Consider the following 14,454-nt stretch of genomic DNA (forward strand, 5'->3'; position numbering starts at 1 on the left):
TGTCTCAATCAGGTCCACATGGCCCCATCCAACTGCACTCAGCCCCCACCCCTGACGTGATGGTGAGGGGGCAGGGCCAGGGCAAGTGGGGTTGTGCCCAGGCACAGGGTTTCCAGCGGCCTCGCTGTTTAGCCAGAAGCCTCTCTGGGCCCCCGGGACCCACTGGAGGACACTGAGCACGCCTTCCCCCAACCTCAAGAGGCTGTAGATCAAGGTCAGGTTTTGGTCATTTTAATTGTAAAAGCCAAGACAGTTATATAAATAAGACCACTGTGTAAAATAGGATTCACCCTTCTACTAAAACCCTTCACCCCACACTCAAAAAGAATATAGAAAATCCAGCAGAGATAAGAAGTACAAATGCGCGTGCGGTCCCTGATGCTAAGTCACTGCAGGCCAGGCTTCCCTGCTGAAACGGGCCCGTGGTGAGCACACTCCTGGCCCAGGTGGCTCACCGGAGGCTCAGCGACACCTCGAGACACTGTCCAGAGCAGGCCCCACACCCTCAGCCACTGCACGAGTAGAGGCAGGGTCAAAGGTTCATGCGGCCTGGCGGTTGGGGAGGACAGAGGGGACAGAGAGGAAAGGCTGCTCGGTCCTCATGCTGAAGCCAGGGCTGTGGAGCTGTGAGTCCAGTGAGCTGCAGTGGTCTGTTCAGCCTGGGGTCAGGTTGGGGAAGGGGCTTCTTGGGGTCACCACTTCTCCAGAGGACGAGGAGAGAAGCTGCCAGTGTCCCTTGAGAGGAGAGGCTCCTTCTTGAGGCCGTTTGCATATGGCCAGTAAAGACAAGGACAGTGGCACCTGCCAGCAGTGCTAAGGGTAAGGGTAGGGGGCTCCCAGGACGTGAGGGGAGAGCAGCCCCCGAGAGAGGAGGGGCTGGCATGTCCTTGTGAGAAAAATCCCATCTCCCCACCCTCCTTCTACCCTGTCACACCTTCCCACCCCTCCCCTGCATCAAGCCCGCTGCCTGCTGCCCCCTTCACACGTGGGACTCAGAGGCAGGTGGCTGGGAGCCTGCAGGTAGAGATGTCAACAAATCCGCACACTGGGCGGCTCCGGAAACTGGTATACGAGGACAAAAGACAAGACCCTAGACTGGGCTTTGAAAAACCATGACCTGCCTGGGGCTGCTCCCCATCCCGGGTGAGCCGCAGGAAGAGGCCCTGTGCGGCGGGGCGGGGCAGGGCGGGGCGGCGCGGCAGTGTCAGGAGCACTTCCAGACACACACGGCCAGGGCCCCGCCGAAGTACAGGTACAGGAGGTTCTTCACCTCATGCGTGATCTCAAAGCCGAAGCCCTCGCCGATCACCACATGCCAGGAGGAGCCAAACTTCCTGTCCATCGTCTCTTTGATCATCTTGGCGGCACTCTGGAAGGAAGAGGATGCTCGTCAGAGGAGGACGTGTGGGGGACAGAGTGGGCATGAGTCAGCTCCCTCCCCTGGAAGCAGGAGTCTTGGCAAGAGAAAAGCCTGTTGCCCGATTATTGTGGTTCTGCTGCTCACGGAACCTTCGGAAAGGCTTTCCACGCAGGCCGCCTCCTGCCAGGGGCTGTTACACAGGCACAGAGCACCAGACGTCACCTCACCAGTCAGGAAGACACTGGCAAAGGCGGCAGAGCGGGCATCGGGCTGGAGACAGCCCTGGGTTTGAGCTGGGTTCTGTCGCTCAGGGCACCAGGCTGTTCTCAGGACTGAGTGAGGTAATCCATCTGAGAGCACTCTGCAGACTGGACAGGCTTGTTGTCATCACCGCGAGGTGTCGGTGCATCTTCAGGGAACAGAAAGGCTTTTCCCTAATGGGTCTGGTGGGCTCCCAGAAGGGAAACTGGACTACTTCCCTCAGTCGTGGCAGCAGCCTGCTCTTTCCTGTGCTCGCTCTTTCAAGAAAAGGGCTAGGGAGGGCCAGAGGCCCCAGCCTTTGTGGGGTGAAGCCCAAGCTCAGGCACTTGCGTGCACCAGCAGCACCCACTTCTGTGCCAGGTGCCACGCTGAGCGCTTTGCCCACATCATCTCAGTACACATATCCTCACAACTGCCCGTGAGGAGGCAGCATCCCCACCCACCCCTCTCCCCGACCCCAGTTACAAACTAGGAAACTGAGGCTCAGAGATGAGAAATGGCTTGTCCCAGGGTAAAGAGCTGAGGACTGGAGACAGGACTCACTGGCCAGAGCCTGCCTCCCCACTGGCTGCCATGACGCTTCTTTCTCGCTTACCACCAGACTGATGAATGACATTCCTGTGTCAATGCCTATTGGCCATATTGCCAGCACCTAGAACAGTGCCTGGCGCAGAGATGGTGTTTAACATTCTTTTGAATGGATGAATGAATGCAAGAATGAATGCCTGGCTGACCGCTCTGCTTCACTGGGATGGAGACAAGGGGAAAGGTGCCTATTCAGCAGCCCACTTGAGATAGGGAGCAGGGACAGGGGCATCACAAAGAGCCCTCCTGCTTTCCTTCCCCTAGGGCTGGCTGTGAGCACCAGATCAGGGCCTGGAGACAGCACCAGCCTCCTCCCTTGCTGGCCTTCCCCAGACAGTGAATGCTTCCAAGGAAGGCACTGGCCTAGTCCTGGCAGGACTCTCTGGAGCTGGCTGTGGGGACTGGGGCCACTGGATTCACCCATGGGGGTCACCAAAGGCACAAGGGCAGCCTGTACTGATGGCAATACCTCGTTGTTGTTGGAGAATTTCTCACAGGCCGTGACACATAGTTCCATGGTTTCCACTCGCATCTCCTCTGGCATGTCCGAGTGCTAGAGACAGGGCGGGGTGACAAATAGAAAGAGGCTTAGCCCGTGACCTGGCCTTCCGGGCTGGCCTCTCTGTCCCAAGCTTAAGGCATGGACACTGCGTGGCTGCCCTGGGACAGCCCTGGGTAGAGTCCAGAGAGGTGCCCCATCTCCTGACTCAGAGCCTACAGCTGGGGCAAAGGGGGCATGGAATCAAGATGAGGCATGTGGCTCTAACACCCAGGCCCCTCTGCCAGGGCACGGAGCTCCATCAGCACCGCATTCCAGCCAACAGACCCAGGGAAGAAGGCCGGCTCGGGCAGGAGACATGCTGGCTACGGAGACAGTTTACAAGTAGCCTCTGAGCACAGCCAACTCTCGCCCCAGGAGCCTAAAGAGAGCTCTCCACTCTTGACCGCTCCTGGTTCTCCTCCTGCCTCTCTGGCTGCTCCTTCTCAATCCACTTTGCTGCAGCCCCTCCCGCTCCCAATTGCTGCGGCCCTGGGCTTCATCTCTGCCCTCTCCTCTTCTCATCCTGTTCTGTGATTTATTTATCGTCTATATGGCGAAGGTTGTCCCATTTGCATCCCCAGCCTTAACCTCTTTATTGGGCTCCTGACTCCTAAGTCCAACTGCTCACCTGACACCTCACTTAGACGTCTGAAAGGTAAGTCTTGATTTTCCCCTCAAACCTGCTCTTCCTCTGTCTTCCTTCTCTCGGTAATTAACACCATTTTCTCTCCAATGTTCAGGAAGAAACAAACCCTAGGAGTCATCCTTGACCGGCTTTCCTTCCTTTCCCTCGAGCATCCAGTGCATCTGTGAGTTCTCTTGCCTCTACCTTCAAGATCTGTCTAGAATCTGACTATGTCTCGCCACCCTCATCTCTCTGGGCCTCTGCAGGAGGGTCCTCACTGGTCTCCCACTTCTACTCTGTACCCCCAAATCCATTCTCCTTACAACAGCTGGAGTGATCTTTTAAAAACATGAAGCACATCACATTACTCCTCTGCTTGGAACTCAGGAGAGAATCCATGCTCCTCCCGCGGCCAGAGAGGCCTCTGAGGTCTGGGTCGTCGTCACTCTGACTCTCATGTCCTGCCACCCCTCTCAGCACCCCGTTCCAGAGAGCAGCCTTCTTTCTGTTCCTCCGAAATGCCGAGCTCATCCCCACCTCGGGCTTTTTGTGCTTGCAGTCTCCTCTGCTTGGAACGTTCTTCTCCAGACCGTCATAAGGCATACTGCCTCACTTTATTCAGGTCGCTGATCAGAGAAACCTTTCCAGAAGCCAACCTCTACTCTCCAGCTCCTTAGGCCACCTTTATTTTTCTTGATTGCACTTATTATTTGAAATTATGTGCTTTAAACCTTTCTTTCATGTGGGCCAGGCCTTCATTTGTCTTGTTCACAACTATATCCACAGTGCCCAGAATGGAGCCCAGGATACAGTGGGGACCTAACTAGAGACTCAGCAAATGAAGGAATGAATGAATGAATGGATCACGGTCGACTCCTGGACCTCCAGATCTGAGCCGGCAGAGCCCTTAACTTCCTCCCACTGCCGTCCTGCAGGGGACGAGCTACCCCGCCTCTCTCCAGGACTGCGTGGGCTGCTGGCCACCCGGCCTCCCTCCCCAGGGCTTACCCTGACCAGAGGAAAGGTCTGCAGGCGTTTGTAATCAGCCTCATCTTTCTTGCCCTCCGTTTCTCCCATGATCCTTCCACTGTGACCACCGGAGGAGAGGGGGCGTTCTCAGGAGGTGCTGGGGCTGGCAATTAAGACACACCCAGGAGACTCAGGAAGCAGGCCCTGACAACTTGGTGGGAGCAGAGAGTGTCCTTCCCCAAGGGCTGCTGTAGAAAACAGGAAAGACCAGGAGAAGAGAGTTGGCTTTAAAACCACGCATCACAAATTAGAAATGTCTCACTAACAATTTGACACCTCCCCGTCTTAACTCCTCCGCATCCTTTTCCAAATGGCCAGCAAGTCTGCAGACGGGAGGATGAGTCAACACGAGATGCTGGGACCCGGTTAAGAACACACTGGTACGCTGCTGCAAGCCCACACTGTCATTATCAAGACAAATACTGACTGCGGGCCAGGCCCAGGAGGGAGCCTGGGGCTCCGCCGAACAACTGCAGCTTGTCTGCAAGCCCACTCTGCACAGTCCTTATTTCTCAGCAGACGCGCTTCCACAGTTAAATGTCAGGTCACGATCAACAATCCTGGGCTTACGGGCAAGCGAGTGCTTCCTTGTGCAGGTCCCTGATCTGCAGGAGGAATGGGAACAGCGATGTTCCAGGTCCTCCTTGGCATGCCAGGCTCCCCAGCTCTTCCTGCCCGCTCCCCCTTAGGCCACCCCGTCCTGTCTGGCTGGCCCAGGAGCTGGGAGGCCTGGGCGTTAGTGCTGCTTCTACTGCTCACCCATAGCAAGGCCTCAGATTCCTCATCAGTAACATGCGGGTAGTCACATCTGTCTCATGGGGCCGTTATGAGGATCAAACGAGACAAAGCAACCATCACACTGCCAGGCACATGGCAGGCACTCAACAAACTGTCCTTCCCTCCCTCTGGCTCCTGGGGGAATCAAATGAGAATGCATGTAGAGATGACTGGAAAATTACAAAGCCTACTATATACGTATAGTTTTTTTTCTTTCCAAATCCAATTATCTAATAACAGATGGGGCTTTTCCTAAAGAGATGGGCCTGGATCGTAAGTGACTGGAAGCCTGCTGGAAATCCTGGTGTTTTTCTCTTTCCTGCAATTCAACTTATGCTATAATTCAAAGGACTTTTTATCTCAGAAGTACTAATATAAATGAATACAAACCACCATGTTGTGAAACCCTTTTTAACAATCCATATTGGACAACTATCGCCAAATAATGTTATTCTAGGATTTCTCACATTTCCAAATAAATTTGCTTCCACGGCATAGCCACGAAACCCTGAAGACACCCAGCACAGTAACTAACAGGTAGTAATGAGAGGAGACGGTCATTAGGCTTCCTGTGTGCCAGCCACTGTTCTAGGTGCTTCCTGTGCACTCAGTCTGTCACTGCACCTCCCATGAGGTAGGTCCTGTACAAACGGAGGCATGAAGCTGTTATGCTGCTGGCCTGAGGTCACTCAGCTAGGGAGAGGCAGAGCTGGGGTTTGAATCCGGGTACAGTCTGTGGTGTGGGTACTCCTATCCCCTCCTCCTAAGGCCTCGTCACAGCACTGTCACACAGTAGGCACCACAAAGCTGGTCTCGTGTGTGTGACCACTGGTGCGGCTCATATTATCCCAGCAGCGAGATAAATGTCTGACCTTCCCTTTCGGTGTCTGCCATCCTAATGCTAACTTGACCCTTGTTTGGCCAAACACTGAGCTTTCTGTGCACTTTTTCCAGGCTGTGCCCTCAATTTTATCCCATTCTCTGCTGCTTCAGAAGCCCTCAGAGCCATCCATGTGGTTGGCCCCCTCGAACGAGGCCGGAAGCCTGGCACCCGCGCCACTGTCCCACGGCACCAGTATTTTCTGATTTCTCATGGACAGACGGCTCCTCTTTTCTCATCAATTCTGGGCATCAGTGCCACTCAGATATTAGCAGTTTTTCTTTGTCTCTACATATAAGCTGGCAAATTTCCAAGCACTGTCTCATTGTACTTTCTGCTCATGTTTCTCATTTCACAAAATCCAGTGAATCACTTTGTCTTCGCTCATTAACGTTAAGGCCCTTCTCCAGTTCCATCCTGTTCTCCAAGCTTGAGTAAAGGCCACTTGATGGGCTCCTCCTCCACATTATCAAGGTGTGACCGCAGGTGGCAGCTGCACTGACATCAAAGGATAAGGGCTTCAAGTTTTGTCTAAGTGAGATTTTCAAGTGGGAACAACTTAAAATGCTGAAGCAGCTGCTTAGGTATCTTTCCCCTAAATATTTCAGTTGCGTTCAATTCAGCCTCTGGGCTAAACAGTGCTAGCAGGGAGGGGCCTTGAAGGGAATTCAGAGGCAACGGCACCCATGCCTGCCTGGGGAGCGCAGGGTCTGTGACAGCTGCTTAGATTCTGCTTCAGCATATGCAATCCTGATGTAATGTCATCAGACTTCAGAGGTATTACCAAAGCCATTCTTCAGGAACAAAGAGGGAAAAGCCATTGGGACAGTTTTAGGGGGAAGGGCGGCGCCTTGTAGAGGAGAGAAGGTGCAGGACCACAAGGCAGAGTTTTTAGGCTTGAATACCAGTTCTAGAAGTGGAATGAATTCTGCCCTCCTCCTTGCTTTGTAGCCTTGGGCAAGTAATTTAACCTGGGCCACGTTTTCCCCTCTATGAAACAGGACACTCCCATCTTCTCATCCTCAGTAAGCTGGAGCGAGCACCCAGGACATGCATGTGAGCGTTTTGAAATTTTACAGCTCTGTGCACTCTGACGATCGCCCGTTCTCACTACGGCCATGTTATCAGCCAGGACTTCGTCAACATTGTTCAACCACATTTATTAAGAGCCACGACTGCAAAAAGCTATTCCTAACCACTACACGTATTTCCGGGGATCCAAAATGGATGAGACTTACAGAATAAAGAGGAACAGTTATAGATGATGTGTTTCCAAATCCAGAAAGGTAGGGGAATTTTTTTGTGATGCTGTATCATTATAGTACAGCTCTAGTTATTCAGCCACGATTAAAAACTCCTGCTGAAAGAACGCTACCCAAAATAGCAGACCCAGAGGTTTTAATAACCTTATCAATCTTCCATGGAAATGAGTGTGTGTCTGACAGCTCCAGGCCAGAAAGAGCGCCCTTTAATAATGTAAGTGTGCGCACAGCCAGGTACTTGAATCTGCCGGGTACCAGAGCTCGACCCGTCCCAGGGCTGGTCCTGGCGCAAGCCACGCCAGCCTTGCTCTCTCCCCTGCCCTTGATCTTCCTCCTCACCCAAGGGCCCCCTGCGTGCTTTACGCGTCCTCCCCCACGTCTGATGTGAGGCTTCTCCTAGGCAACAGGAGGCACAGACGGGGCTCTTTATCTCATCGCCATGTCAAAGCCAGTGTCTCTTGTCCCGCTGTCCCTTGTTCTTTTGTGGTACTGACCTCAGTCACCATTTATTACTTTGCTTCTGGAGCACTTGGCAAGAATCCTTAAGAGGGTTAGGGGATGTGGGGAAAAATGAATGGACTCTGGGAAATAAGGTCAAAAGAGCCTGCCAGCCCACCGGGGGCACCCCCAGCCACTCTATGCCTAGGACACTCCTGGCCCGCAGCCCCAGGCTCGTCACCCTTAACCACTGCCAAGCATCTGAGAGGTGGAAGGACACGCTCAGAGTGGGGCCCGGCAGCTGTGAGTGCAGGCTCCGCAGGCAGATCTGAACTCACATCTCGGCCTGTCTCCGACAACTGTCTACTTCTCCAAGCCTCGGTTTTCTCCTCTGGAAACTGGGACTAAGAATAGACTCGACTTCATAGTAAACGTCAGCTCTTGTTACTGGTGCAGCAGGAAGGGGACTGCAAAGTCCTTCTTCATATACCAGTCCACTAAACATCAAAACATTCGGTCAGACAGACAGTACTTACTGACTTCCCAACTCTGTGCAAACACCGTGTTAGGAGTGATGGAGGAAAGAGCCACAAGGGAATTCTGTAAAACTCAGCTGGGGCCGGGCCAGGGCTGAGGGTAGTGGTGTGGTTGCACAGTGTTTTCACATTCATTGTCTCATTTCATCCCGTAACAACCTGTGGGGGTGGCATCTACTCCCAGGTCTCAGGCAAGGCACCTCAGGCTCAGAGAGGCTTGGGGCTGGCCCGGGGGTACACAGGCAGCAATCACAGTGCCAGGGTCCAAACCCATTTCTATTCTTCTCATTCCACCTTCTGTGCTTTCTCCCTGTCACAAGCAAGTAGGAGATAAGGCAGAAGCACAAATAACTTCAATCCCGGGCAGCCACCTGTCCAGGCACTCCTTCCACTGCCAGCCCTATCAGGGATACGCACTGGGGACCTCGTCATCCTCCGGCCTTTCCCTGACATGGCCACCCTCTGCCTTCTGGCAAACAAGGAGCAAAGCCACTAAGGTGAAGAGAAAGGAAAATACGGGCTTGGGGGCATCCATCCAAGACGTCAGTGGTGGGTCAGGAAACAAGATCTGGATTCCACAGATCAGTGTAAAATGGGGGAAGCAAACAGCGCGGCCACTTTTAGATTTTGCTCAGTAAGAGCATTAAAAAACATATCATCTACCAAAAAAGAAAGTTTTAATAGTAAGAAGGAGATGGTCGCAGAATAAAGGACAGTCCTCCTCAAGAAAAGACAGCTACCTTTCATACACACAAAGGGGTGTTTCTTTTTACATTGCCCTTATTGTTTCTCATTTTACTGAGGTCCATTTTTCTGAGGTCCATTTTACTGAGGTCTCATCTTTCTGATGTGCTTTAGACCATAGGGAGGGAGGGAAGACAAGAGAGAGGGAGGGAAAGAGATCATGAGATTAAGCGAGGGGGAGAGCGAGAAAGAGAGAGATCAAGACATTTTCTTTACGTATAAAAGGATGTAATAAACAACAGTGACTCACGTGGCACACCCTCACGGACATACCCAAATCTGGATGAAATCCCAAACATTTTTGACAAGATACAAAGTACAACAAAAAGTCCTAACTGTCGCAGCTATTAGCTCTGGAGAACAGATGCTTACTATAGACAGCACATTACACAGTCTCCACACGCAACACCCCCTCTTTCCCACTCAAGAAAACAGATTTGAACGTAAGGGACTAAGAATGACATTATCACAGAAATAAACTGGAGTTAGCACTGATTTTTTTTTAAATCATTCACAAGTGCTAATTACCGGTGACATCTCACAACCAGTCACGACTCAGCTGTGCAGTGTGAGTCCAGACAATCACCTTGGCTGAAGGACTTTATCAATTCTCCTGTAGATGCCCCAAAGCACAAAATCTGGTGTTTGGCACATGGCAGAATCCCAACAAATATCTAAAGTGTAATTAAATTATTTCATTTGCTCCTTGGGAAGGGAGAGAACCTATCAAAGCCATTCAATAACGTTTATTGAGCACTGACTTCAAGCAAGGAGCGGGGTGGGTGTTCTATATACCGGATCTCAGTTACTCCTCTGATAACTCGGTCAGACAGGCACTATTGTCCCTACTTTTCTGACAACTGTGCAGGCTGAGAAAAGGAAAGGGACTGTCCACCCAGCTAATCCTAGGAGGAGCTAGGATTTGGTCAGGCATGCACGACTTCAAGATTACACTTTTTTCAACTACTCCACTATAAGCTAGAGACAGTCCCCGCTTTCAAGGAGCTTATGATCTCATGTGAGAGGCCAACACACATACACAAGAACGAACGATGGTTCATGGCAGAAAGCAGTAAGTGCCACAAGACAGATGCAGAGATAGAGGAAAGGGGAGAATTCTGGCAGGGGCAGGAGAGAGGACAGCAAGAAAAGCTTGGTCAGGCGTTACAAGGTGAGTGGGAATCCTGACAGGGGAACAAAGTGAGGAAGACTTTTCTAGGCAGAGAGGTGAACAAACACAGTGATATCAAAGCAGAAAGCTCAAAGTGTTTTCTGGGAAAGTCCAACAGTACAATTTGGCTGGAGGACAGAACTTGGCAAAGGAGAAGGGACAAAGAAAGCTGGGGAAAAAACGGGTGGGGTTGGGTTGTGGCAGTGTAGGAGGGCCCTAAGACCTAGGCTTAAGAAGTGTGGATATTTTTAGTGGAGAATGAGAAACTCTTTGGGGGGGGGTCTCTTGGTCTCCTGGGGGTTGGTGACATGGTTGTGTTATCGGACAATTACTCTGGTGGGCTGGGTTAACAGGACGAGAGACTGGAGGCAGGGATACCAGTCAGCAAGCTACAGCAATGGCCCAGGTGACAGCCATTAAAGACTTGAACCAGGGGGGTGGCTTCAGGAGTGGCGAGGATAAGATCCTCATGGTACAACAGATGGATAGTAGAGAAGCAGGCCAGTTTGATTTTAGAACTACGTATTGAGTTTAAGTTGCTGGTGAGATATGCACGTGGAGGTGTCTTGTCAGGAGCAGGTAATCACCATATCAGGGATCCTCAGGGGCAGAAGGGAAGCCATCACGTCCAACCATCACATCAATCTATCAGTCTCCACCCCACCCCAAAGTATCCCTAACCATGGAAGCCCAGGAGAAAGATCAGAGCTGGTGGTCCAGATTTGAGGGTCAAATGGAGAAATGAGAGGTGACACTAACGCAGTTGGTGACACTTCTCAGAGGGGGAAAGTGTGGGGAAGTAAGAGACAAAGGAAGGCAAGTAACAAATACTGAATCTGCATTGGACTGGACTTCGATTCCCATTATCCTCAGAATTCCCCAAGGAGACGCACCAGAGTCTCCTGATTTTATATATACTCAGACTGTTGCCCAGATTACGTAACTTGCTAGAGTCCTGTAATTCGGAATTCAAATTAGGTTTGCCAAGTTCTTTTCACTACACCCGATAGCTCCCATGGGGAGCACGTCCTCGAGGAAGCCTACAGTTGGGTCAAAGAATCACATCCTAGAACGACAGACTCACTCGAAGAGGCCTTAGAGCTCATTCAACCCAACTTCTCGTTTACAGTTGGGGCAACTGAGGCCCAAAGAGGCAAGTGACCAGCCTGGAGTCCCAGCACGTCGCCAACTGTCCAAGTCAAGCAGTCTGGGCCGAGGCGATGGCGATGGCGACCACCGGCTCAGCCGCGGGAGAGGGGATTACTCCGAGAAAGGTGGGGGGAATCAAGGTGCTAGGAGGAGACGGGTCAGGGGGGATGGGGGACCGCGAAGCTGGACGGGGCCTCAGGTGGGTGGGGAGGAGCGGCCCGCAGAGTCGCGATGGCGAATCTGTCACGACCGAGCTCACAGGTCCCCCAAGTGAGGAGGTGGGGGGGTTGGGAGGACTTGGGGCTCTGGACCAGCAGGCAGGAGACTGAGGCGGGGCCTCCGCGGTGGGCGAGGCCCTGCCAGCCCCGCGATGCCTCCCGGCCCCGCTTCGGGCGGGCCCTCCCCACCCGGCTGCCCGCCGCGCCCCGGGGCCTCACCTGCTCCCGCGGGGGCCGGAGCCGGTGCCGCAGCTAGCGCACCCCCGCCAGCGTTGTCAAGGAGCGAAACAAGAGTATCTTAGCAACAGCAAGGAAGTCCTGCCCCCCACCGGACGTTGATGTGACTTTCACTTCTTATTGGGGAATAAAAGTGTCAATCAATGTTGAAGGGCCCTACAACGTAGAGGGTGGTAGGAAGGGGCGTGGTTTAGAGTTTAGGGAGGCGGGGCTTCATTTATAGTCGTCTTAAGTGGGCCTGAGGAGTCCGGGATGTAGAGAAGTTGTTTTAGTGAAACAAACTTTGGAGAGCGGTATTGAGAGTTTCTCTTAGCCATTTGAAGTAACAAATTCAATCTGTTGGTGTTGTGACACTGGGATGCTATTTTATTAGGATCTCAAAACCTAGTAATAACAGCATTTATGTAGGCTTTACAATCTCACATGATTCCTACCACAATTATTTTAGGTAATGGTGTTTGCAGCGCCATCTGAACTAAATTCAGAGAGGTTAGTAACTTGGTAAGGGAAAGAATCAAGGTAAAGCTCCTGGAGAAGAAACCCCCGCGTCCTCTCCACCACAGCACACCCTTGGTAAATAAATGAAAAACAATAGGATATACTGCAGTATGAGAGGAAGCCATTGGATTTAAAACTGATTTGGCCTGGCCTTGTTTTTCCAAAAGGACCTGATGTGGCCTGTTGAACATGCATTGTACATCTGCTTTAAACATTGACAATGTCCCAAAGACGAGAAAGATGTCCTTAAAGATAGTATCTTCCCCCATATTGGCATTTCTTTGAGAATAAGCGTTTCCTCCTGGAAACTAAGGATTAATTACCGACCTGTGGTGCTCACCTTGTGACCAGTGATCCACTGTGCCAGCAAAGCAATCTCGTGACTATTGTAGAAGGGACATTCCTATGATATGAGATGTATGCTCTTTGTTCCAAGACTGTATACAACCACTCTGTACGCCACTCTTCTTTGTTGCCCTTCCTTCCTTGGGGAAGGAAGGCCCTGTGCTATAGTTCTCAGACTTGGCTTATAATAAACTCATCTCAGTTTTGATTTATAGATTTATTGTGTATTATTTGCTTCAACACCCGCATATGGTTGCCTAGGCCGTAGGAGACATTGTACATCTCACTTAAAGACACAGCTGTCCAGAGCCTGCCTTTTCTTTCCCTAGGGAAGAAGAATTAATCTGAAAGTATTGATACAGTACAATAGGGGGAAGGGAGAAGAACCTGCAGATTTAGTTATTTGATTGGTGGATCAAAAATCAGTGAGGTACTCCATAATTTAAACACTAGTTTATCATAATGGGTACTTCGGGTGAAACCCCACTTCACATTCACTGGCACCTACTGGGAACTCAGTCCAGCACTCCTGGCCAGGTGCTAGTGATTCAGGGAAGAGTAAGATGGGGACCTTAGTCTCAGAGAAGGCACAGTCCAAGTGGAGGCACAGCCGTGTTAACAAGTGGATACAGAGTAATTCATTCTACCTGTGCTCTGGTAGAGGTGTGGACAAGGTGCTGGTTCTCACCAAGGAGGGAGCAGCTAACACTCAGAGAAGGTGGTGCTTGAGTTGGCTGAGTCTAAGTTGACCAATAGGCCAATGAGGGTGGGAGAGCACAGTTCATTGGGGAACTGCTGGTGGTTCCATTAGGACTGGGTGGAGGGTGAATGTGGTGGGAGGTGATGGGAAAGAGGGTGAAGATGAGGATGCAGAGGGAAGTAGGGAGCACAAGAGTCAGAAGGGTTGTGACTGCCAGGTTCAGGGATGTGGGTGCTCCCTGGGGTGAGGTGAGAGTAGGGGAAAGAAGCAGTTGGAGGGCTTCAAGTAGGGCAGTAACATGGTCAGATCTGGGTTATGGAATGATCAGTCAAGTGGTCAAGATGGTGGACTAGACGTGGAGTGAGCAGACAGAAGTGAGTTTAGTTCTGAGACTTGGCAGCTTGAGGTGTGCTAGGCCCTTGCTGATGCCCAACTTGCCTCCCTAGTGCATCCTGAGGGTCTGTGGAATGTCTGACTCAGCCTCCAGATTTCCCCAATCCTCTTTGCCAAGTTTTCCAGGAGATGGAAGGTGGCCTTTGAGGGGGATGAAGCTCTCGCCTCCGCCTGTCATCCAAACTTCTCCCAAAAGGGGTCCGCATTTGCTGTCTTCTCTTTCTCACCTCCCATTCACTCTTCAGCCCACTGCAATCTGGTTTCCACTCCCACGACATCACCGAAATTCCCTCTTCCATGGTTACCAGTGACCTCCTGAAGAGTGGAATCGTATAGACTCTTTTAGTCTTTATCTTACTGGACCAACCCCCTCTGCTGGCATTAGCCCAGCGACGGTGCCCATCTTCGTGAGCTTCCCTACCCCAGAGGTGGTGCCTGCAGAACTCTACAATGCAGATTCCAGGGTCCCACGGCTTCAGCATGGTGTGGAGCAGGAATCTGTATTTTTCACAAGCAACCTTGTGCACACTCACAGTTGAGAATCACTGCTCTGTCCTGACACCTGGGGCACCTTATTCTTGTGGATCTCCTCAACCTCTCTTCCTTTCTGGCTCCTTCTTGAACTCTTCTTCCCTGGCTCTCTGTGCCCACCTTGACCTTCTTTTCTTCTCACCAATGGTCTCAAGTTTCTTCCTACCCTAGGTC

At 51.7% G+C, this 14,454-nt stretch overlaps 1 protein-coding gene across 4 annotated transcripts; it reads right to left on the minus strand.

Moving 5' to 3' along the window:
* Window positions 1-215: 215 nt before the first annotated feature.
* On the minus strand, window positions 216-11,907 carry DNAL4 (dynein axonemal light chain 4). 4 transcript variants are annotated; one of them, XM_070254631.1, is made up of 6 exons: window positions 11,294-11,803; window positions 8,097-8,255; window positions 5,161-5,313; window positions 4,381-5,006; window positions 2,676-2,759; window positions 216-1,369 (listed from the first exon to the last, which is right to left on the minus strand). In XM_070254631.1, the coding sequence occupies exons 4-6, from the start codon at window positions 4,447-4,449 to the stop codon at window positions 1,205-1,207; spliced, it is 318 nt and encodes a 105-aa protein (XP_070110732.1). In that variant the 5' UTR covers window positions 4,450-5,006; window positions 5,161-5,313; window positions 8,097-8,255; window positions 11,294-11,803; the 3' UTR covers window positions 216-1,204. The 4 variants fall into 4 exon arrangements, with proteins under 4 accessions (XP_070110732.1, XP_070110730.1, XP_005606702.1 ...); XM_070254629.1 differs by lacking the exon at window positions 5,161-5,313 and having other exon boundaries at window positions 4,381-4,589; window positions 11,294-11,771; XM_005606645.4 differs by lacking the exons at window positions 5,161-5,313; window positions 8,097-8,255 and having other exon boundaries at window positions 4,381-4,589; window positions 11,796-11,907.
* Window positions 11,908-14,454: the final 2,547 nt, after the last annotated feature.

Source organism: Equus caballus, chromosome 28 (genome assembly GCF_041296265.1).
Source record: "Equus caballus isolate H_3958 breed thoroughbred chromosome 28, TB-T2T, whole genome shotgun sequence".
Taxonomy (NCBI): domain Eukaryota; kingdom Metazoa; phylum Chordata; class Mammalia; order Perissodactyla; family Equidae; genus Equus; species Equus caballus.

What these genes read in the sequence shown, in the direction of transcription:
- DNAL4 (XM_005606645.4), bottom strand. Translation starts at nt 4,449, where the DNA reads ATGGGAGAAACGGAGGGCAAGAAAGATGAGGCTGATTACAAACGCCTG. An exon ending in AGACCTTTCCTCTGGTCAGG is followed by an intron (nt 2,760 to 4,380) that starts GTAAGCCCTGGG and finishes CCCTGTCTCTAG; the next exon opens with CACTCGGACATGCCAGAGGA. An exon ending in AATTCTCCAACAACAACGAG is followed by an intron (nt 1,370 to 2,675) that starts GTATTGCCATCA and finishes TCTTCCTTCCAG; the next exon opens with AGTGCCGCCAAGATGATCAA.